Genomic DNA, 24,783 nt, shown 5'->3' with positions numbered 1-24,783 from the left:
TCTCTTCTGGTCCTATGACATGAATCTCAAAGGAGACAGAATTCTTTTTTTTTTTTTTTTTAAGATTTTATTTATTTATTTGACAGACAGAGATCACAAGTAGGCAGAGAGGCAGGTGGGGTTGGGGGGAGCGGGCTCCCTGCCGAGCAGAGAGCCCGATGCGGGGCTCGATCCCAGGACCCTGAGATCATGACCTGAACCGAAGGCAGAGGCTTAGCCAACTGAGCCACCGAGGTGCCCCAGGAGACAGAATTCTCATACCTTATCTTAATGAACACCAAGAGAGAAAATGAACTCCGGGCCATGGCAGAATTCAATACCTCCATTCCTCTATCAGTCTATAACACAGCATGTCACAGGTTTTGGAATGAAGTTTAAAATGTCAAGAAATGTTTTGAAAGAAAATTATCATGACCCAAAAGCTTTATTACCTGTACCAAATCTCTTCACAATGATAAAGAATTAAGAATTCAAATTTCCCAATGTGAGCCAAGGCTAAATGTCCGAACACCCAGATATTTTTTTTTTTAGAGAGAGTGAGAGAGACAGAGCGCATGAGTACACGAGCATGCATACACGCGTGAGCAGGGGAGGTGGGTAAGGGCAAAGGAAGAGAGAATGTATCTTAGGCAGGCTCCACACTCCACACAGAGCCCAACACAGGACTCAACCTCATGACCCTGAGATCATGACCTGAGTCAAAATCAAGAATGAGACGCTTAACTGACTGAGCCACCAGGCATCCCCAGAATACCCAGATTTTAGTCTGGCTTTATTACGATCTCTACTCAGTCTTCATTAGCCCCTGAGTCTCAGTTTCTTCTACTGAGAAGTTAAGATACCAGTAACTGGCCTATCCACTTCCTGCGAAAACTCTTGAGAGCAGGTTCCTTTCTGAAGTCTTGCTGTTCTCTTTAGGCAAGTCTGACACTGCTCTTTAGCCCCTCTACCACAACTCTACACTCACTATGATCATTGCACCTACAATCTCCTCATCCCTAATTCCAGCCCTGTGAGAGACTACATTTTTCAAGATGTCACAGCCATATCTCTCATCTCTTGTGCTCTTCTTGTGATCCAACCTTGATATGCCTCCCATCAAGAGGCAGGATCTATCCCCTCCTTTTGAATCCAGGTAGCCTTGTGAATTACCTGTAACTAACAAAATGCAACAAAGTGACACTGCTGGACTTCCAAGGCAGGGTAAGCAAAAAAACAGTTTTCCAGCATACTCTACAACACCCCCACTGGAGCCTAGAGACTCCATGGGAGAAGTTCAACTATTTTGTGGCCACAGAGAGGCCACACATAAATTTACTCCCCATTCCCAGGTGAGGACCCAACCCACAGCCAGCATCAACTACCAGACACAGAAAGATGATTCAAGCCCCTACGTGTCAAGACAGTCCCAAATGTTGAGTCTTCTTAGCTGAGGCCCTAGACATCACAGAACAGAGATAAGCCATTCTTTTTCTTTTTTTTTTTTTAACATTTTATTTATTTATTTGACACAAAGAGAGAGATCACAAGTAGGCAGAGAGGCAGGCAGAAAGAGAGGGGGAAGCAGGCTCCCTGCTGAGCAGAGAGCCCAAAACGGGGCTTGACCCCAGGACCCTGAGATCACGACCTGAGCAGAAGGCAGAGGCCCAACCCTCTGAGCCACCCAGGCGTCCCGAGATAAGCCATTCTTTCTGTGCCCTGTCAAAATTCCTGACCAGCAAAGACCATTAGCACAATGAAATGTTTTAAGCCAGTAAGTTTTGAGGCAAAATGAAGATAACAAGAGCCAGGCTTATTCCGTTACTCTGTTGTTCATATTCATGGGAAAAAAACGTGAATTTCACTTTATCAAGGCCCTGTGTGTGTTCTTTTTGCTTGTCCAAATAAAAAACACTTTTCCTCAACTAGGCTCTCTTTATATCTCTGGACAGGAGATTGGAAGCCACTTCTCTCAGGAATCTAACCCAAAAGAAAAGATGTAGAAATACTGACATCAAGAATTTGCCAATGATGGGCACCTGGGTGGCTCAGTTGGTTGCGCATCCAACTCTTGATTTCGGCTCAGGTCATGATCTCAGGGTCATGAGACTAAGTCCTACATCAGGTTAAATCTGCTTGAGATTCTCTCCCTCTCCCTTTGCTCCTCCCCCTTTGCTCCTCCCCCTACGCGTGTGAGCTCTCTCTCTAAAACAAATAAATAAATCTTGAAAAAAAAAAGAACAGAACAGATTTTTGCCAATGAAACTCCCCTAGCCAGTTCAGCCTGGAATCAAGGAGGCCTTATCCATACCCAAGGAGCTTTTAGTCTACTTTTAATTGTCCTACCCTTAACCCTTAGATATAGGCAGAGAGCTAAAGATTGAGATATTTGAGAAAACATCCAATATGAAAAATAGAAGACCAAAGAAACTTAAATACTATTCAAGGAAAAGAAAACTTACAAAAACAAAATCATCATGAATAGCCTCAAAGTAAGAAAACAAAATATTCATTAAATAAAGAGCTCTTAGAAACTAAAATGTGAAAAAAAAAACTAAAATGTGATAATAAAAATTCAAAACCTGAACAAAGATAAAATTCAGAAAATCTCCTAACAATAAATCAAAAGGTCCATTAAAACAGAAAACCAGGGGCACCTGGGTGGCTCAGTGGGTTAAGCCGCTGCCTTCGGCTCAGGTCATGATCTCAGGGTCCTGGGATCAAGTCCCGCATCGGGCTCTCTGCCCAGCAGAGAGCCTGCTTCCCTTCCTCTCTCTCTGCCTGCCTCTCTTGTGCTTTCTCTCTGTCAAATAAATAAAATCTTTAAAAAAAAAATAAATAAAAATAGAAAACCAGAGAGGAATAAGAAAATTTAAGGTTCATAAAAAGGAAAATATCAAAGAAAGGAGGAAACAAAAATTTTCAAAATAACGTCCCAGAATCAAAGGCCATGAATGAAAAGATCCACCAAGTACCTAGCACAGTGCCTGAAAACAGACCCACACCAAGAAATGTGCATGTGAAAAAGAGATGATCATACAAGCTTCCAGAGAAAGAGAAAAAGGGGTTTGCTATTAACAACCTAAATGACACAGGTACTCAAAAGCTATAATAGAAGACCAGAAGATGCAGAAGCACTGCCTTCAAAACTGTAAATAAAAACCACTTCAATCTGGGAGTGCGTGGTTGACTCAATCAGTGGAGCACGTAGCTCTTGATCTCAGGGTTATGAGTTCAAGCCCCACACTGGGTACAGAGCTTACTCAAAAAGGGGAAAAAAGAAAAAAGATTTCAATCTGGAATTCTACACCCAGTTATACTATCAATCAGTTAAGAGGACAGAACATAATTTATAGATATGCAAGGTCTTAAAAATTCCATCTGCCATGAAACCATCCTCAGAAAGTTACTAAAAGAAATGCTTCACTAACAAGGGCAGGGCATAAACCAAGAAAACCGGGGCGCCTGGGTGGCTCAGTGGGTTAAAGCCTCTGCCTTCGGCTCAGGTCATGATCCCAGAGTCCTGGGATCGAGCCCTACATCAGGCTCTCTGCTCTGCAGGGAGCCTGCTTCCTCCTCTCTCTCTGCCTGCCTCTCTGCCTAGTTGTGATTTCTCTCTGTCAAATAAATAAAAAATATTTAAAAAAAAAAAAAAAAAAAAAAAAAAAAAAAAACCAAGAAAACCAAAGGCATAGGAGCCAGGGAAGAGGCAATCCAAGGGACTTTCTAGGGTGCCAGGAAATCAAGAGAATAAGCTGTTAACAAGATCTAAAGAGTAATCAGTCCAGAATAGAACATTCAGAAATTCTCGGAAAGACTTCTTCAAAAAGCTAAGAATATCTAAATTTGATCAGATTATAGGAAATTTACAGAGATACTGTCAAGTCTAGAATTGAATTCCTGCTAAGTAATCAAAAAACTCAGCATCTGAATAAGCATTAACTCAAAGAAAAACATAATAATGTATAATTATTAGCAGTATAGTAATTATTAGGCACTTCATAGGTTCAGTAACAAACTGGGTTTACACAGTCATAAAGTAAACCATGATACAGAACTAACCAAAATTATGATATAACCATAATGGAATATGAAGGCATGGAAAAAGAATGCATATGCATGGTAGAGGAAGAGGGGGGGAGAGCCAAATGGTCAAATTCCCAAGTAGAAATATGGCTAGAACTAAAAATAAGTCAGTAAGTTGTAAGTGTCCTAGTAATAAGGTGGTAAAAACCAACAGCTGCAACTGGTGCCTCTAGAGAGCAAGCAACGAGGAACACAACCGTTCCTCTTTGAAAGTTTCCAAGAACTATCTGACGCCAAATCAAGACCTTAAAATTGTATTTCTGGGGGCACCTGGGTGGCAGAGTCAGTTAGGCATCCGACTCTTGATTTCAGCTCAGGTCATGATCTCAGGGTCGTGGGATCAAGTCCTGCATCAGACTCAGAATTCTCTCTCTCTCTCTCTCTCCCTCTGCCCCTCCACATACCCGACTTGCATGCACTCCCTGTCTAAAAAATGAATGAATAAATAAATAAATAAATAAATAATTCTATTTCTAGCTATCAGAGAAGAGGAAATGAGATGTAAGGGTAATCAAGTGTTTTGCTAGGTTTATCTATTCTCTGACATATAAACTCCCTAAGAACACACAGAGCTGTACACCTTATGTGTTTAGGAGAGAGAGGGAAGGTACTGATGGCAGCCTGTTCCAAGCTAAGTACAGAAATCCAAGGAAGTTTTAAAAATCACTATTACAGGGGTGCCTGGGTGGCTCAGTGCGTTAAGGCCTCTGCCTTTGGCTCAAGTCATGATCTCAGGGTCCTGGGATTGAGCCCCACATTGGGCTCTCTGCTCAGCAGGGAGCCTGCTTCCTCCTCTCTGCCTGCCTCTCTGCCTACTTGTGATCTCTGTCAAATAAATAAATAAATCTTTTTTTAACTATTACAACTCCTGAGACCAATACCAACTGTCTGTTAACTGAAATTTACATTAAAAAAAAGCTACATACACCAGCTTTCTAGGATTGCTAGGCAATGTGAAATTTTAAAATGCTGTGCCTTATTAACAGATTAGTATTAATGAAGGAGGAAGAGCTGGCTTGTGGGGGGGAACCCTATGAATTAATAAATGTAGAAATGAAACCACCTAATTAATCTGCTAGTTTTGCTTCCCTAATAAAATCTCTAGAATCTACACATTCAGGACTCAGTTTCAAACTGTTTACCCTAAAAGAAACAAACCAAATCATATACCATTCTCCTTCTGACATTTTCAAGGACTACGAGGTGAAAGGCTCATGCTACTATATGACACCTTACCTGCAGAATTCTATCTTGGGAAGCTGGTGTGCGAGGTGTTCTAAGAGCAATGCTGTTGTTAGTGACATTGTACTCGGACAAGAGAGTACTGGAGGCAGAGTTTGTTATGCCAGATTCCTCAGCAGTCTGACGTGCAATTTCACTTGCTTGGCCTACTTTCACAACCTCCTGGAGTTCCGCATCTGAAATCTAAAAAGACACAGTTATCACCCATGCAGCAGTATTTTAGCCAGAGAATAACATAGCTTAAAACTCCCACATTCCAGGGGCGCCTGGGTGGCTCAGTGGGTTAAGCCACTGCCTTCGGCTCAGGTCATGATCTCAGGGTCCTGGGATCGAGTCCCACATCGGTCTCTCTGCTCAGCAGCGAGCCTGCTTCCCTCTCTCTCTCTCTGCCTGCCTCTCTGTCTACTTGTGATCTCTGTCAAATAAATAAATTAAAAAAAAAAAAACAAAACTCCCACATTCCAAAAAGATGAACTGCTGAAGCTATGTGATGAGTACACAGAGGTACTACTTTCTTCCCTAATTGTCGATTTGAAAATTTCTATGATAAAGTTTTTAAAAGTCTTCCCTTTATAATATAGGGGAAAATTCCATATATGATCTACTATCAAGCTGCAAAGTCTTATATTTCCATAATGAAACCCTCGAAACAACTAACATACTAATAAACCAAAAATGTAAAAGATTCATGTTTATATAAAACTATCAGAGGGAGGGGTAGAATGAAAGTCAATTAAAAGAGTCTGGGACACCTGGGTGGCTCAGCCCCACATCAGGGTCCTTGCTCAGCAGGGAGCCTGCTTCTCTCTCTCTGCCTGCCACTTCCCCTGCTTGTGCCTGCTCTCTCCCCCACCCACTGTGTCAAATAAATAAAATCTTAAAAAAAAAATCAGAGTCCCCTGAGCCACAAGATTCCAGAGAAAAATCTAAAAGTGTTATCTTAGTAATTTTACAAAAATAAACATCCTAAGGAGAACTAAGAAAAAAAGTTATAGGCAAACTCTTAATTTAAAAAGTATCACTAGTTGGAATGGCAGCATCTGAGAAACTTATGTCAGTCACATTTATACCCAAGAATTTCATGTAGATGCAGCCAGCACATCATCTGGAGAAAGCTCTTCCATCCCCTTAGCTCCATCCCTCTGCTCCATTAAACCACCCAATTCTATGGTGCTGTACAACTCAAAATAAAACAAGAGCTTATTCAAAACTCCCACAGTTTTGATCAACCATAATTAAGTCAAAGGAAGAGAGCCTGGATAAGCTGAATGAGAGTATGTTTCGTTCTCTCTTCTCCACAGCTCCCACATTAATTTTTACAGTGTTGTCCCAAAAAGAAAAGTATGACACAATAAACACTCCCTATAAGAAAGCACCCTAGGCATGCCTGGGTGGCTACATGGCTAAGGACCTGACTCTTAATCTCAGCTCAGCTCTTCGTCTAAGTGCCATGAGTTCAAGCCCAGTACTGGAGCCTATCTTAAAAAAGGTGGCGGGGGGGGGGGGGGAGTGCCTGAGTGCCACAATTGGTTAAGCCTCCAACTCTTGGTTTCAGTTCAGGTCATGATCTACATGATCAGGTCAAGATCTAGCGAACTACAATAAGAGGCCAGGAGCGCTAACCTCTTTGCAAATTGTTAAGACAATTACTTACTAAACCATCACAAGAACGGTTTAAGGCCTGATATAACAATTTGTACAGAAAAATTGTTACTTATTTATCATACTATATCACAATGACTTTTTTTTTTAAGATTTTGTTTATTTATTTGTCAGAGAGCATGAGCACAGGCAGACAGAGTGGCAGGCAGAGGCAGAGGGAGAAGCAGGCTCCCCGCCGAGCAAGGAGCCTGATGTGGGACTCGATCCCAGGACGCTGGGATCATGACCTGAGCCAAAGGCAGCCGCTTGACCAACTGAGCCACCCAGGCGTCCCACTATGAATTATTTTTATGTGGTTCACCTCTTATACTGTGAACTTCTTAAGGGCACCCAATACCTAGGAAAAACCTGGCACATAAACCCTCATACATTTACTAAATAAATAATAAAGATATGAGTTCACACAATGAAAAACTGCTTTAACAGTTTACCTGAGGGGCAGGAAGTACTAGTTTGCTTCTCTTTTTAGTAAATTCAGAAACACCACTAGTCTGAAGAATGGCTGATGGTAAATCAGATTCTTTTTTCCTTTTCAAATGTTGCTTGTCCTTTTTTCTGTCTCTTCCTTCTTTTTCACTGTCATGAATCAAAATAGGTAAGAGATTTTGTAAAGTTACATATAATCAGTAACAGCAAAAGCCATATAAATACTCACACTTATTGAACAAATTATTGAATAAAATAATCCCATTCCTAAGAAAACTACAGATAAAAAGACAAAATCCAAATACATTAAGCTGTGCCCTATACCATCACTTACCCACTATACTCAAAAGGAATGTGACTTAGAATTGAAACACAATTAAGAAAAGATATAGTACTAAGTAAATTAGATACCAAACATTAAGCCTATACAAGACTATGATGATAAGCAAAATGTATGTATAATTTCAAAACAAAAACAGAACTACTCCTACATCATAATACTCTTATAAAAGTATGTGTGTGCACATACGAAAATGAAGGTTACAAGCATACAAAATGGGAATTAATTATATGAACAGGATGGGATTAAAACACTGAATTTTTAAATTTCTCTTTAAAACTGTTCTTTGGGGCACCTGGGTGGTACAGTGAGTTGAGCATCTGACTCTTGATTTCGGCTCAGGTCACAATCTCAGGGTTACAGGATCAAGACCGCGGAGGGCTCCACTCATTGGGGAGTCTGCTTGTCCCTCTCCCTTGGTTCGTGCTCTCACTCTCTCTCTCTCAAATAAACAAAATCTTTAAAAATCTGTTCTTCAGGGTGCCTGGGTGGCTCAGTGTATTAAAGCCTCTGCCTTTGGCTCAGGTCATGATTCCAGGGACCTGGGATCAAGCCCTGCATTGGGTTCTCTACTCAGTGGGGAGCCTACTTCCCCCCTCCTCTCTCTGCCTGCCTCTCTGCCTACTTGTGATCCCTGTCTGTCAAATAAATAAATAAATAAATCTCTATAAATAAATAAATAAATAAATATCTGTTCTTCAATTGTTTGTTATGATTCTTTCTTTTTCATTATGATTCTTTTTAATTCACAAATTTTTTTAAAGGATATTTAAGCCCTGACAATTGGTTACAAACACCAGGCTTGAGGCCACCTTAGAAAGCTCTAAGAATGCCCCTTCCCAGTCAGCATGGTAGCCTCTTCCAGATGATCTGTTCCCACTTCAACCTCTTCATTTGCACAGGTTACCTAAAACAACGTCTTAATGTAGGAAATAAATATAATGGAGTACATCCAAGAAAATCCTGTTTCACAGTGCCTGACATCTCTCATTTAGTACCAATTCATGTCAACAAAAATGGAAGGTCAGTGAGGAAGAAGAAAACTAAAACTCGCTGACAATCAGAAAAGGTTCTCCCTGTAATATTCAGATGCAAGAATGGAGAAACCCTAAAAATCCCTAAAAATGGGCAAAATCCTGGGGGATAGGGAAAGAATAAATGAAACAAGATGGGATCGGGAGGGAGATAAACCATAAGAGACTCTTAATCTCACAAAACAAACTGAGGGTTGCTGGGGGGAGGAGGTTCGGGAGAGGGTGGTAGAGTTATGGACATTGGGGAGGGTATGTGCTATGGTGAGTGCTGTGAAGTGTGTAAACCTGGCGATTCACAGACCTGTACCCCTGGGGCTAATAATACATTATATGTTTATAAAAAATAAAAAATGTTTAAAACTGGACAAAATCCTCTGCACCCTTAGACAATTTATAAATACACTTATCCCCATTAGTTAAAAAGATTTAGGTATGCATCAGTAACTTTCTTTTTTTTTTAAAGGTGAAGCACCTCTTTTTTTTTTTATTTTATTCATTTATATGAGAGAGAGAGAGATCACAAGTAGACTGAGAGGCAGGCAGAGAGAGAGGGGGAAGCAGGCTCCCTGCTGAGCAGAGAGCCCAATGCGGGGCTCGATCCCAGGACCCTGAGATCATGACCTGGGCTGAAGGCAGAGGCTTAACCCACTGAGCCACCCAGGTGCCCCAGTAACTTTCTTCTTTTAATTCTAAGAAAAACAAGACAGAATTTTCACTAGAAAAGACAAAAAGAACCAGACCAGATTTTGACAGATTCCTCAGGCCATTAGTAAAATAACCTGTTCACAAATGTACATAAACGTTAAGATGGTGACTCAGTGAGCAGACAGTACACTAAGAGCCAAATGCTGACATTTCAAGGGAGCCAAAGAGCTTTCTGCGCCAAAAACATGACAGCAAGGGTCACTGGTTCTCTCAGAAAGGTGAACACAGTAAATAAATAAAAACACTATGTAGGCCATTGTCCTGAACCATAAAAATCTGGCCCCGACAAGGACAATGCATGACCCTCTGTAAAATTCCTACTGTACTTTTTCATTTTCAAAATCAGAAAGGCAACTTACGATCTTAGTTCCCCATCAAGATCCTGTTGTCTTAATTTTCTGAAATCTGCATCAAGAGCCTGGTAGTTTTCCTCAGAAGTATCATAAAAACCAAGAGCAGGCTTTTTTTCAAATGGAATTTCAGCATTATAATCAACTCCTCTCTTCTTTTTTCTCTTCTTCTGAATTTCTATGCCAGCTGCTCGAAGTTCTCTTCTCTTCTGGAGGGCTGCAAGACGCCTGAAGAAAAAGACAAGATCACTCTGAAAATCACATACTATGGGGAAGGGATGGATTATCCTAAGAAAACTATTTGGTTATTTGGGGAAGAAATATTTATTTAAATCCTCATCTCACACCATTCACCAAAACACTGAAGACTGGAATTCCCCTTTTGATTTAAAGGTTACACACACAAACAAAAAGAAAGCAAAAAGAGAAACCAGAAGGACTACAAGTAAGTATGTGTGTCTGATCGCTGGACGGGAATGTATTCACCTGATATAAATTAAATAAAGGGCAAAGATAAAGATCAACACCTTTCTATTTTTTTTAAGATTTTAAGTAATATATACACCCAATGTGGGGCTTAAACACACAACCCTGAGATCAAGTTGCATATTCTACCAACTGAGTCAGGCAGCTGCCCCAACAGCTTTTAAGTTTTATATCTCTATAGCACTATTTTTTTAAAAGATTTTATTTATTTATTTGACAGAGAGAGATCAGAAGCAGGCAGAGAAGCAGGCAGAGAGAGAGGAGGAAGCAGGCTCCCTGCTGAACAGACAGCCTGTTGTGGGGCTCAATGGCTTTAACCCACTGAGCCACCCAGGCGCCCCAGCACTATTTTTTTTTTTAATCATAGAACAAAATTAACAGGAAAATAACAGGAAAAAAGTTTGCAATTAGTATTGGCAATGGTTGGGGCACATGGGTGGCTCAGTGGGTAAAGCCTCTGCCTTCAGCTCAGATCGTGATCTCAGCGTCCTGGGATCGAGCCCCACATCGCACTCTCTGTTCAGCAAGGAGCCTGCTTCCCTCTCTCTCTCTCTCTGCCTGCCTCTCTGCTTACGTGTCATCTCTCTCTGTCAAATAAATAAATAAAATCTTAATATATATATATATATATATATATATATATATATAGGCAATGGTTAGATATAAAGAATCTATGCAGGTTTTTTTTTTTAATGTAGCCTAAGGAGGAAAAAACGCAGAATAAATAGTTCACTAAGGAAAAAGATGCAAATAGGCAAAATGATAAAAGGTATACATAGCTAAAAATCATAAATCAAATCTAGTACCAATTCTGCAAATCTCATTAAGTGTTCAGTTCTTTGTTTTAATGAAAAGCAAGCAAAAAGTGGACAGTCACCCACCCTGGTAATGGAAAGTAAACAGGTATAGCTTTCCCCAAAGAGAATTTGGAAATACACATTAAAACCCCTAAAGTTTCTCATCTTTTTTTTTTAACCCAAAAATTTCACTCCTCAGTCTTTAGCCTAAAGAAATAAATACCACGAACAAGGCCGTAGCTGTAAGACTTGACTACAAGCACTGTTTATCAGCTAATAACTGGACACAATCTAAACATCCAATAATAAGAAGTTAGTTAAGAGGATTTTACTGTGCTCTTTCTGCCATCTTTCTTTGCCACCATAATGGTGCACATAAATGTCCTGGCAGATGCTCTCAAGAGCATCAACAATGCTGAAAAGAGAGGCAAATGCCAGGTTCTTATTAGGCCGTGCTCCAAAGTCATCGTCCAGTTTCTCACTGTGATGATGAAGCACGGTTACATTGACGAATTTGAAATCACTGATGATTACAGAGCAGGAAGATTGCTGTGAACCTCACAGGCAGGTGGAACAAGTGTGGAGTGATCAGCCCCAGGTTTGATGTACAACTGAAAGATCTAGAAAAATGGCAGAATAACCTGCTCCCATCCCGCCAGTTTGGTTTCATTGTACTGACCACCTCAGCTGGCATCATGGACCAAGAAGAAGCAAGACGAAAACACACAGAAGGGAAAATCCTGGGATTCTTTTTCTAGGGATGTAATACATACATGCAAATAAAATGCCTCAATGGACAAAAAAAAAAAAAAAAAGGAATTTACTGCATAGCTGTAAGATAGGTTATTATACAGGTATCTGTATAATCTTTAAAAAACCTATAAATCTACTCTGCCACAGAAAGATGCTCAAGACATACTGGTGTATCAAAAATGTTACCAAGTTCACATATTACAGAGCAACGTTTAAAAATTACATGATCTATCAGTGAACATATGCACATAAGATACAAAACATGTCCACCAAAATATTAACAGTAACAATCACTAAAGGTTGGAATTTCGGGAGGCCTGGGTGGCTCAGTCGGTTAAGCCATTAAGCCGCTGCCTTCAGCTCAGGTCATGATCCCCGGGTCCTGGGATTGAGTCCCGCATCGGGCTCCTTGACCAGCGGGGAGGCTGCTTCTCTCTCTGCCTCTGTGGGCCAATGTGCCTGCTTGTGCTCTCTCTCTGATAAATAAGTAAATAAAATCTTTTAAAAATAAATAAATAAAATAAAAGTTGGAATTTCATTTCACCTTTACTTTTTTGTACTTTCCCATGATACTATAATTTTAATGACTTAATGATGAAAAAAGTTATCTACAATTATTAACAGGGGAAATCACTATGCAGAGCCTCATGCTGGAAGCCGCTCCTATATACTGACAAAAATTAGAAAAAAACATTTAAAACTCTTTTGAAAGGAAAAATATTTAAGTCTCTGGCAAGGATCCTAAGGAGATACAGTACATGAAGAAACATTTATTCAAGAAAATCTGAAAGAGAATTTCAGCAACCCCCAGGGTTGTACCAGTCTGTACTTTCTAATTGATTAAGTTGTTCTTTCCAACTTATCTCTTAACTCAGGAAAAGACCCTGGAAGCAAAGCAACCCCTGATGGGAACAGAAACTACCCCCTCAAGCAATAAGGACGGCCCCAAGCCAGCGAGATGCTGCATGATTGACTCTAAGACAGTTAGAGTGACTGACCTGACCTTTCCTGCCAGCATGCAGGTACCCACTGACCTTTGTTCCAGAAAACCTGGAAATATTTTTGGCACTTTGGAGATAGTCTCTGAGATGCTAGTCCATGGTCTCCCCGGTGGTGGCCTCATTGAAGTACTTTCCTTTCTTGTTTCATCACCAGTTGTCTCTGCGTCTGGATTTTGTCGCAGCGAGTGGCGGAACCTGGTAGGTTTGGGACCCCCGGAGCCGGGTGCTCTTGCACCCCTGCGCCCCGGCTACCAATCTAGTAAAATTCAGTTTTAAAAAAGTGAGAGTCTGTGGTAGCTGAATTAAGACCCACTTTCTCTTCTCTTACCCCCTCTCAGCTCTGGGAGATAGAAATGCTACTCCACACTGATGCAGCCAAACACACAAGGTTCTCTCCCCACTCCAGTTCCCAATAGGCGGGCTTTCATTCCAGCAGGGACAGAACATACCAAGTCCCATCCTGCCTCCAAAACTTGTTGCAGAGGCTAAATTCCAACAAGTGTTGCCCAGAACCAGGACAACTTCCTTCTTCTGCCCAGTCAGAGGCTCTATCTTAGGGCACAATGCTCCTAAGAATACTGGTACTCCAGTAAGTAGTCCTTGCCCCATCTTGTGAGATGAGGTTTCCACAGCAGGAGAAGCAAGCCATGGAAACCTGCAGCTGCTGCCACACCAAGCACCCAACTCCAGGGTGAGGATGTCACTGAGAGACAGACACACCAGAGCCCGGGGTAGAACAGAGGACTCCAAATCTCCCCCAAAAGAAACTGACTTCATTTGTCAGAGTATGGAGAAAATGCCTAAGCGCACCCTCAAAAACAGTGAAACATGTGAGAGGTAACTGGGGAGTTTGGTAGATTCACTGAAGATACAGGCTAAACTACAGGCCCACTAGTTTCCCAGAGAGAACCAAGAAAGAGAAAAATGGGAGGGTCTTCCTGGGATCAGAACAAATAGCAAACACTGACCTCTAAAACTATCCCTTCAAAGGAGCCCAAATTTAACTGGATCAGTTTGTGGGGAAATTTATGCCCCACGACATTATTGAAAACAATACAGCAATCAGTGGGCAATTAATAGAGTTTAAAAGATGGGTGTAGCCAGGGAAAAAGATGTCAAATAAAGTATGGTCAAAACCATATCATCCCTGGGGCGCCTGAGTGGCTCAGCGGGTGAAAGCCTCAGCCTTCAGCTCAGATCATGATCCCAGAGTCGTGAGATCAAGCCCTGCATTGGGCTCTCTGCTCGGCGGGGAGCCTGCTTCCTCTTCTCTCTCTCTGCCTGCCTTTCTGCCTACTTGTGATTTCTGTCAAATAAATAAATAAATAATCTTTAAAAAAAAAAAAAATCATCCCCGGACGACTGTGGGCATACCCAAGACCGTACCCCCCATAAGAGGCTTTACACCTTCATCAGAGGCTTTACATTTCTGAGGGGAGGGAAGGAGAGACTTCGCTAAACAAATAAGCAAATAGTAAGTTAGGGGCGGGAGAACACAGTACCCAAAATTGCTACAATATACCATCTAAAGTGTCCAGTTCCCAACAAAAAAATTTGAGACCTGCAAAGAAACAGGAAAGAATGACCCATACACAAGAAAAAAAAAACTGGCAACAGAAACTGCCAGTGCGAACAACCAGGTATCAGATTTAGTAGACAGACATCAACAGAGCCATTTAGGTTCAAAACACAAACGGAAACTGTAATTTAAAAAAACCAAAGGAAGTAAAAATGAAAATGTTGCCTCAAAGAGAAAATCAGTAAAGGGAATTACTTAAAAGAACCAAATACAAAGTGTGGAGTTGAAAAGTATAAAGCTAAAAGGAAAACTTCACTAGAGGGGCAACAGTAGGTGTGAACCAACAGAAGAATTAGTGAACTTACAGAGAGATGGACAAAGATTATAATCTGGGAAAAAAAAAAAAAAAAAAAACCAGAAAAAGAAACAGGAACAGAGGGGCGCCTGGGTGGCTCAGTGGGTTAAGCCTCTGCCTTCGGCTCAGGTCGTGATCTCAAGGTCCTAGGATCGAGTCCCGCATCCGGCTCTCTGCTCAGCAGGGAGCCTGCTTCTCTCTCTCTCCCTCTCTCTCTCTGCCTACTTGTCATCTCTGTCTAATAAATAAATAAAATCTTAAAAAAAAAAAAAAAAAAAACAGGACCAGGAACAGAGCCCCACAGAAATACGGAGCATCATTAAGTGCACCAACATATGCACAACAAGAATACCAAAAAAGAGAGAGAAAAAGAAGAATAAAATATGCAAAAACATAATGGCTGAAAATTCCCCAGATTTACTGAACCTATATATCCAGAGCGATCAGCAAACTCCAACTCAGACAAATACAAGGGAGCACAAACAGAAACATCATGCTAAAAATGCTAAAAGCCAAAGACGAGGAGTAAATCTTGAAAGCAGCAAGAGAAAGATGATTTCATGGCTTACAATGGAACTCCAATAAGATTAACAACTAACTTCTCAACAAAACAGCATATATAATATAACCCGATTTTAGACAAATGTTACTGTGTGTGTATCTACACGTAAATGTAGCTCTGCATTGAAAGAAGGATTGCAATGATACATTTACAAAGTAATTTTATTCTTTAAATACAGGAAATAAAGACTTCGAATGACATCAGAAAACCTTTACAATATAATGCTAAGTGAATAAAACCAAGCTATCCAGCATGATATCAACCACTCCCCGAAGAGAAAATAGTACAATACGGGAGAAAAAGTGTATTACTTTCATAATCAATAAAAAGCTTTAAAACAGATCTGTAATTTAGCATTAAAGGAAATAGGCCTGCAATGTATTTTGCATACAAATCAATCTAATCTATTTTAAGATACATGTACAACACAGGTTAAGATGTATAAATTCTACAAAAAATCTATAAGACAATACAAAATAAGTTTCAATCTGCAAAATATTATTTAAAGCAAGCAATACTAGTTACACTCAGAGAGAAGCATCCTTGGCCCAATCTACATGGGTAAAACGCTCAAAATATTCGGTCTCCAAACACCAATGGACAAAAATGAAAAACGTGAATTTTTTTCAACCCTACTCACATTACTTAACCTTCAATAGTGTATAAAAGAGAAAAATGACTAAAACTGGGCAGAAAACCGAGTATCTCCTCTCAGTTTGTGGTACTGTTCCAGGCCAGTCATACCCCCTTACGTAATTATTTTGGTCTAGTGACTGGCCAGCTATGCCAACAAGCATCCTCAGGCATGAAAGAATCCTCCATCACAGGATCTGGTACCTCAAAGTCATTACCAGGGAAACCATCAACACCATCAACACCATGCTAGTCATTGAATAAGGACGCACTTCCCAGTGTGGGGACCAAAAAAGGCAGCTGTGTAGACTGAGGTTATGCCAATGCCTGAATTCCAAAAGCTAGTAAGTATTTTTACAATTAAGATTTTCCCTTCATCCACTTCATCTTGGTTTCTGGGCCATTAGAAATTATGTCAATCATAGATCTAAACCAAAAGGAAAAAGGAAGGGGAAAGTGGAGAAAACCTTGAACAGAAGGCAATACTTAATTCCACTCACTTTTTAAATGAAAATTTCTCTGAGAGCCTGAAATTTGGTTCAAGGCTCATTAACTCCTTCTACATTCAGCCAGGTTTCCTATTTCACAGCCAGTGCCTGCACAATACTAATCAAGAAGATTAAGTGGCAGTCATGCAGAAAGTCACATAGCCTTGTGCATCCTCTAGCCATATGACTCCAAGGTGGCTATAACAAATGAAGCTCTCCTATGGTAACAGAACAAATTAACGTATCAAGTGACTATGTGGGCATTACCTCTGCCAACATCTTTTACTTCTTACAACATCTTTTTAGTTTTACTTTTACTTTTTACATTTTTCTCTGTATCCACTCTGCAAAAGTTATGGGCGTAATAAGACTTTTCCAAAAGATAAGGGGTGCCTGACTGGCTCAGCTAGAGGAGCATACAACTCTTGATCTTGGGATTGTGGGTTCAAGTCCCATGCTGGGTGCAGAGATTACTAAAAAAAATAAACTTCAAAAAACTTTTCCAAAGTATAAAGAACTAAAGTATATTACCAAAACCCGAACTAGACAATTCTAATTATTACTTACCTAATGAAGTTGATAAATCACAGTTTTACTGGGCCTAAAAATACACAGACTAATTGTTCAGCTATACACGGAAACAACCATACCTTGCTTCTTCCAACTGTTTCTCTCTTGCTTTCCTCTTGGCTTTCTTTCCCTGAGTATTTGCCAGGCGGGCTCTAGCTTCAGAAAGCATCTCAAGTTCATCTTCAAAAATAAAGAGAAGAAAAACTAAGTTCTCCAACAGAAGCAAGGTATGTGAGAGACACATTGTACTGCTTAAAAGAAAAACCACAAATGTAATCACTATATGGCATCATGTAATGGAAATAGCTTGGGTTTTGAAGTCAGAAAAACCGAAGTTAAAAACGAGGCCCACCACCTGCTAGCTATGTGACCCTGGGTAATTTATTTACCCTCCCTGAGCATGTTTATCATCTATTAAAAAAGAATAACAAGGGGCACCTGGGTGGCTCAGTGGGTTAAAGCCTCTGCCTTCGGCTCAGGTCATGATCCCAGGGTCCTGGGATCGAGCCCTGCATCGGGCTGTCTTCAAAGCAGGGAGCCTGCTTCCTCCTCTCTCTCTGCCTGCCTCTCTGCCTACTTGTCATCTCTGTCAAATAAATAAATAAATAAAATCTTAAAAAAAAAAAAAAAGGAATAACAATTCTTTATAAAAGAGAGTAACAATTCCTATTTCACAGGAATGTTGAGAACTAAGTAAAATGTAACAGGTAAAGCATATTTATCATATAATTATATCCTTCATTATCATCAACCAACTGGCACAGCACCAGTCATGAAAACCTATTGTAAACAACTACTATTTAATTATAAAGAAATTGATAATCTCCATTAAATACACCTTTTTTCCCTTTATTCCTCTTCCAAAACATTTCCATGGCTCCCACAGTAAAACAGATCTCATTACTGATTCCTTAGAGCAATTCCTATAGAAGGCTGTCCAGTGGACTCTCAAGGGAACTTTTAAAAAAACTCAGATTCCAGAATTACCCCCTCCACATTACAGCTTGCTGACTCAGGTCTTCTGGGGGGGCCCTCGTACCTGTTTTTTTAAAAGTTCAGCAAATGACAAAGATGTAGGTGGAAACCACTACCTTTAAACTTTTAAATTTTAAAATCTCAACAAATACTCACTGAATGCTTCATGACAACCCTGTGGGGTAAGAGAACTATTATTCTCTATCTGGTAGGAAAGAGAATCGAATCTCACAAAGATTATACAGCTTGACTAAGGTCAAATAGCTAGTAAGTGGCAGATGTTGAGTCTAAAATCCAGTTCCTCTGATTCTTGATCCAATTCTGAAGAAGGAATCATGAGTCAGCCTCTCAGTACTGCAGAGCTGCCTTTTCACAAAAATTAAATTACCTGCCTGAGGTCAAAGTAGTTAACAGGACTGGAACCCCAAATCCTGTCTTCTTGTCGCCGCCTCTCTTCATGGAATGGGAATGAGAAAACAGAATCGGCAAGGGCTTACCACTAGCCTTTAGGAAATCTGTCTAGTAGTATTACGCTGCTTTATTACATGAATTGAAGAATCAAAAGCTAAAGACATATTGTCCAGAAAGAGCAATTACTCTGTCACAGAAGATTGGACACATTTAGAAAGAGAATAACTACTGCAGACAAAACTGCGGTTCTAAAAAGTCAGGAGACCTTAGAAAGAAACTCAGAGTTAAAAAGAGACTGGAGGAATCTATGGTTACCAAAAGAAATAAATTCCTCAGGAGCATACACTCACCCTCATCCATATCAATCGGATCAGGCCTTGCTGGTTTTGTTTCTGGATTTGGATCTATTTCTCCAGGTTTAAGTTTTCGTGGATCATCTGTTGTTTCCTCTTCATTATCTCTCTGTGCAGCTTTATCCCTAGAAAAAGGCCCAAAGAAGTTAGTCACACTATCACACCATACAGTCTTAGAAATACTGGGTTTCCTAGCACTGGCATTCTTTTCTTTCAAAAACCCAACAGATGGGCATTCACAAAATAAAGTGATTCTACTATTGCTTCACCTGAAAGAGGTAATATTAAAACTCTTAATTTCAATGAGTGTTTCCATTCACTATGAAATACAATCCAAGCAGCTCCTTAATCACAAATGCAGGAAAGCCATACAAATAAAGAAATTTTAAGAACCAAGATGTCCTGGTTAACTCTCAGCAATGTGACTATGGGTGATTATTTGCTTTTTTACTACTTCATCCCCAATTTTCTAGAATAAATATATATTATTTGTCTAACATGTTTAAATTATTCTTTTAAAAAGTATCTAACAAGTGGGGCTTCTAGATGGCTAAGTGGGTTAAGCCTCTGCCTTCGGCTCAGGTCATGATCTCAGGGTCCTGGGATGGAGCCCCACATCAGGCTCTCTGCTCAGCAGGGATCCTGCTTCCCCCTCTTTCTACCTGCCTCTCTGCCTCCTTGTGATCTCTCTCTTTTAAAACAAAGAAATAAAATAAAAATAAGTAAATACATATATACACACACATATATAAAATAAGTATATCATTTTAATCAGTCATATGAGACTTAAGAGTACGTAATTCAATAGCTTTAGCTCCTTTGGCTTTACTCAGATATGTAACTAAATGTTTAAAGACAGAACATGCTAAAAGTTTATTCAGCTTCATTCAAGAGATATACATCATTTTAATACTGTTTTTGGAAACTGACTTACAAAAGAAACTCGTAATGTTCCAAGCACTGGGCAGCTGTTCTTCCGATGATTGGTGCAATGGTCCTCCACTGAGTTGGCATCAACTTAGCCAAGTGTAAAAGTTTTTCTTCTTCTTCTCTGGACCATTCTGTTTTCTTAATGCTTGGATCCAGCCACTCATACCTATTAAAGATACCATGTTACAAATTAACTGGTCACCTAATGTGAATATCCTATTTACACATTAGATATACTAACCTCTAGTGTCCGGAAAATAGAAGCTCCCAGTCTTCAATTATGAAAGCTGTTCTTTGTTCACAAAAGAATGTACATTATTTGGTTAACTTGACCCCATTCACTATTCTCTAAGTCACCAAATTCTACTATATTTTAATTACGCAAGATTAGGAGGCACCTGGGTGGCTCAATTATTAAGCATCTGCCTTCAGGTCAGGTCATGATTCCAGGGTCCTGGAATCAAGACCCGCATCAGGCTCCCTGCTCAGCAGGAAGCCTACTTCTCCCTCCCCCACTCCCCTTACTTGTATTACCTCTCTCGATGTGTCTCTCTCTGTCAAATAAATAAATAAAATCTTTTTTAAAAAATTATGCAAGATTAGTAATGCTTAAAAAGGTAACCCAACTGGAGCGCCTGGGTGGCTCAGTGGGTTAAGCCTCTGCCTTCGGCTCAGGTCATGATCCCAGGGTCCTGGGATTGAGCCCCACATCCGGCTCTCTGCTTGGCGGGGAGCCTGATTCTCCTTCTCTCTTTGCCTGCTGCTCTGTCTACTTGTGATCTCTCTCTCTCAAATAAATAAAATCTTAAAAAAAAAAAAGGTAACCCAACTGAAACATGCCTTCTTTCTCATCGTTTTCATTCATTTTACACTTATATTAGAGATTTTGAAATTATCTGAAAAGAGACAATAACACCTCACGTTTTTACTGTTTCTAGTTTTCAAAACACTGTCTCATACTTTGATTCAGTTTCCACAACACCTTTGCTTACTTCAAGTATCTGACTTACAGTCACTAAATGTATTCAAACATCATACGCTTTATGTGGAGTTTTTAAATTTTAGTAAAACTACTATGCCATCCTCTATCTTCCCTGTCACACGACCCAACCCACCTTTTCCATCCAGTCTACTTAGCTGGCAAACAGGATACAAACCTTACTAAATAGTAAGTCAGGAGCTTAGCTCCACTAACAGAAGCAGAAATCAAAACTTCTTCAGGCTGAGGACCATCTTCCTCTTTGGGATCCAATCTCTACGTTCCGATCCTTTCTCCCACCCAGGTCCCTAGGAAATTAAATCACTCTTGCACAATCCAAAATATGATCCTAGTACCACATGGGTCAAGGCTGGGGCCAGATGACTCATGCCAAGAGTTTAATGTGCCTACCACCCAGTGACTTAAGAGGGGACACCACAAGTACAATGCTGGGTTACGTTATATCCTGAGGTAACAAATATACAATATTTCAACTGTTATAAGGGCACCTGAGTGGCTCAATCGGTTGAGCGTTTGCCTTCAGCTCAGGACCCTAGATCCCAGAGTCCTAGGATCAAACCTCGAACTGGGCTCTCTGCTCAGCAGGGAGTCTTGCCCCTCCCCCTCCTCATGCTTGGACGATGAGCCCTCACACACTCTCTCTCTGAAATAAATAAATAAATAAAATCTTTTTACAAACAGTATTTCAACTGTATTAATAAGAACTCAACTGTGAGTAGCCTAAGAAATTAACCATTATTTATCATTAACTTCTTCAGCAAAGTAAGTTCTACATCAACTTAAAAACTTTTGGAATGCAATCCACTTAGAAGCTGGGGTCCATCTGTACTAAAAGTAAATTTATTTTATGCTTCACAAAACACTTTCAAGCAGGTTAACTTGTTTGAACCTCGTATCTCCATCAGATAAAACCAAGTATTATTATCCCAATTGGGAGAAAACAGGGACAGGAGAGAGGGGACAGAAAAATGGCTTGCCTAAGATCACACAGGAAGCAAGTGACAGCTAAGGCTTAAATCTAAATTCCCATCTCCCACTCCGTACTTTCTGTTCTATCACACTGCCTGCTTTCTTTGGCAAGGTTCAAAGAACTGACATTTTCCTCATCATAATTAAGGTCGCTTTCTGCTTTCCACTCATTAAGTGGTACATACCATCTGGCTTTGCACTGCTTTGCTGATTTCCTATGCAACAGTGAGGCAATCCTAGACCACTGGTTTTTTCCATATTTCATTACCGCTGCTTTCAGAATTTCATCCTAAAAAAATTGTCAAAGAAAAACAATATATTCGATCACAAAATTCCAAGTGAGAAAAGACAAAATTTAAATGAACTCTGACAGGATTCCTAGGAAGAAAGAGAACGTCATAAACACATACACACACACACAGTAGGTAAGAGGGGGGGAAAAAGTACCAAAAACTGCGTTTACTATAATAAACAACAACAAACCAGAATTGGCAAAATGCAAAAAATTGAGAAAAAAAAATCCCTCAGCAGGACAGCCATACTTCCTCATACACAAACCCTTCCCCACCCCAATAAACTGGGAGTACAGCCCAATCTGAGAAAATCTACTTGGCAGTGATTAACAAAAAGTACTCTCCAATGTTTGGCTGTCATCCTCTCAAAAGGATACAGCTCAATCATCTGTTCATTCATTCAAAAAACATTCCCTGAACACCTACCTGGTACCAGGTCTTGCATACTTAGCAAGAGAATGAAATGGGCCTCATCCAGGCCTCAAGAAGCAAGTCAAGACTCTAGTGAATCCATTCTCCACTCCAGTTTACAAGTAACATTTTCTCCCTAGTCCCACAGTCCCTGCTTTGACTCAAAAATCCACATTTCGGGTCTAACCTAGGAATTAAGTATTTCTTCCCTGTTACACCAGTCAGTTCATACTCCAGGCTCTAGTTACTGTTTCACCAGGATTTGGTGATATGGAATTCACGAATTCCAGGGGAGTCCAAGGGTAAGCCATAGATCCCAAGGATAATAGAGCAATAGATGAATGCACTTGGGGCATTTTACTTTTAGACTTTTTTCCACATTGAACTTGAGATACATACCTAATACATGAACGATTCCACCCCATTCCATGCCTACACAGCCCCCCCCCCCAACCATCAGAGATTTAAAAAGGCTGCAGGGCTTTGGCCACTACACCAGAATCCCACTGTTACTTGATTTTATACATCTGTCTCTCCCCCAAAAGTCATCTCTTCTCAAATTTAAACAGCCTAGTTCCCTCTGTGCAAGTTGTGAGAAAAGGTTATCACAGTTTTTATTTGTAACTTTGTTGCAATACTGCTAGACTTAGACACATCTTCAACTAAGTATGTATAGCAGTTATCCACCCTACTAGATTCATTATGCAAACATTTGCCAAACAATCTATTTCATGTTGGTTACAGACCTAGGTTCTAAGGATTCCAAGACAATGTCCTCTTGCAGTACTGTCTGCTGGGGAAAAGCAGTTATCAACTAGCATTTACTGAAAGACTCCTCTATGCCAGACTGTTCTACATGTTGACTCATGTAATCCCCAAAAGAAGAAGAAGAAGAAGATTCCCATTAGAAGACTGAGGCTCTGAGAGGTTAAGAAATTTACCAGCATCACAAAGGAGAATGTGATGCTTGCAAAAGGGTAATGCAAGAGGTGCCATGGGACCACTGGGGGTGTCAATTATTTTTACAGAGTGATTTTACAGAGTGACTGAGCAAAAATTCCAAGAGTTTCTGTTTCGAAAGATGGTCAGGAAGATGTCAAGCAGTAGGAGGACATTCCAAGAAGGTACAAGAAGTAAAAAGACACTGCGTAAAAAGATACAATGTGCTCAAGAAACTGACAAATTCAGTGCACTCTGAACACAAACTGCACCAAAATCTTATATATATTTTACTCCTTCACCGCTGCCCTTTAGCCAGCCATTGGCATCATCCATTGCATTTCTGGAAGCCTACAGACTACTGTAGGCAGTTTGTCCTATCTGGCTTCTATCCTGGCTGAGGCGGAGTGACAGGAAGAGACAGGCCTTGGATCTGTGGTGACGACAGGCAAGCTGCCTTGATAAGATAACAAGGTTGCGCGCACACACCGGCTCTGAACTTGGCACTCCAGCTGCTTCCCCTCTGCAAGGAAGTCAACGAAGAAACAAAGTTGTGGCCATAGCACTTCTCTACATTTGAGTTACCAGAGAGGCACCCAGGCCGGGCTGAGGGAAAGGGGTGTAACAGATTACCAACTCTCACTGATGTTCTGCCCCGCCCCCTCTACACTGCGAGTTCCTCCAAGGCGGGGGCGCGTCCTCAATGCAACAAATATTCACTAAGGGCCTAACATGTGCCTTGCGCGTCCTCAAGTGATTAAATCACAGTCCCTGTCCTTGGGGTGCTCAGACAACGCAGGGTGGAACACCAGATTAAGACCCCGAGGGTCCGCCCCGCGGTGCCCCCCACCATGGAGACCCCGCAGGGCATCCTCCTCGCCTCCCCGACCTCCGCGCGCGTGCGCAAAAGCTGCCAAAGGGGGCGGAGGGCAGCGGACGGCGGGAAAAGGGGACTTACCTCGGTATTCCTCCACACGCCCCCCTTGATCATAATTCGAGGCATCTTGGCTGCGGGGTGTCTCGGCAAGTGGCCAAGAGGAGCTTCACAAAAGTAGTAACGGCGCTACGGCCACGGGACCTAAACCCGCCACTTCCTCCAAGCGCGACCTTCTGGTTTGAAGAGATCTGCGCAGGCGCAAGGCTGGGGTGGGGGGTGGGGGAAGCAGAGTAGCAAGTCTCGCGAGAACCCGTTTGCTGAAAGGAATAAGTGCCTTGTTAAAGCTCTGCTCTAGGAAGGCTGGCAGAAAACCATCAAACACCTCTTCGTAAAGCGCCTTGCGCCGCGCGCATGCCCAAAACGGGTTGGAGGAAACCACGGCTCTCGCGAGATATCGCCTGCGGCGTTCAATAGGAAAGGTTGTGGTGGAATTGATCGTGACGTCACCTAGTGGCCAAAAGAGGGAACGTCACGCGTGCGGAAATGGCGCCGTTCCTCTGAGACGAGCTTTGTTAATTTATTAATTTAGCATTTTATTAGGCATTTAACTAATAGGAATTCGTTCGCAAAATACTCA

At 40.9% G+C, this 24,783-nt stretch overlaps 1 protein-coding gene and 1 pseudogene across 2 annotated transcripts in view; one reads left to right on the top strand and one right to left on the bottom strand.

Moving 5' to 3' along the window:
- The window catches only part of CDC5L (cell division cycle 5 like), a 47,904-nt gene extending 23,360 nt beyond the window's left edge, over nt 1-24,544 (bottom strand). The window contains exons 1-8 of one of the 2 annotated variants that reach the window (XM_046004971.1): nt 24,228-24,544; nt 21,812-21,915; nt 19,662-19,823; nt 18,725-18,852; nt 17,069-17,168; nt 9,834-10,052; nt 7,401-7,545; nt 5,302-5,490 (exon numbers count right to left, since the gene is read on the bottom strand). In XM_046004971.1, coding sequence (XP_045860927.1) covers nt 5,302-5,490; nt 7,401-7,545; nt 9,834-10,052; nt 17,069-17,168; nt 18,725-18,852; nt 19,662-19,823; nt 21,812-21,915; nt 24,228-24,272 — 1,092 coding nt within the window. In that variant the 5' untranslated portion in view covers nt 24,273-24,544. The remainder of the gene's footprint in view (nt 1-5,301; nt 5,491-7,400; nt 7,546-9,833; nt 10,053-17,068; nt 17,169-18,724; nt 18,853-19,661; nt 19,824-21,811; nt 21,916-24,227) is intronic. The other variant, XM_046004970.1, reaches the window with a different exon arrangement.
- LOC123941613 lies at nt 11,474-12,150 on the top strand (annotated as a pseudogene).
- Nucleotides 24,545-24,783: the final 239 nt, after the last annotated feature.

This window comes from Meles meles, chromosome 5 (assembly GCF_922984935.1).
Source record: "Meles meles chromosome 5, mMelMel3.1 paternal haplotype, whole genome shotgun sequence".
In the NCBI taxonomy this organism is placed as follows: domain Eukaryota; kingdom Metazoa; phylum Chordata; class Mammalia; order Carnivora; family Mustelidae; genus Meles; species Meles meles.
This window is presented reverse-complemented; position numbering and strand designations above follow the sequence as displayed.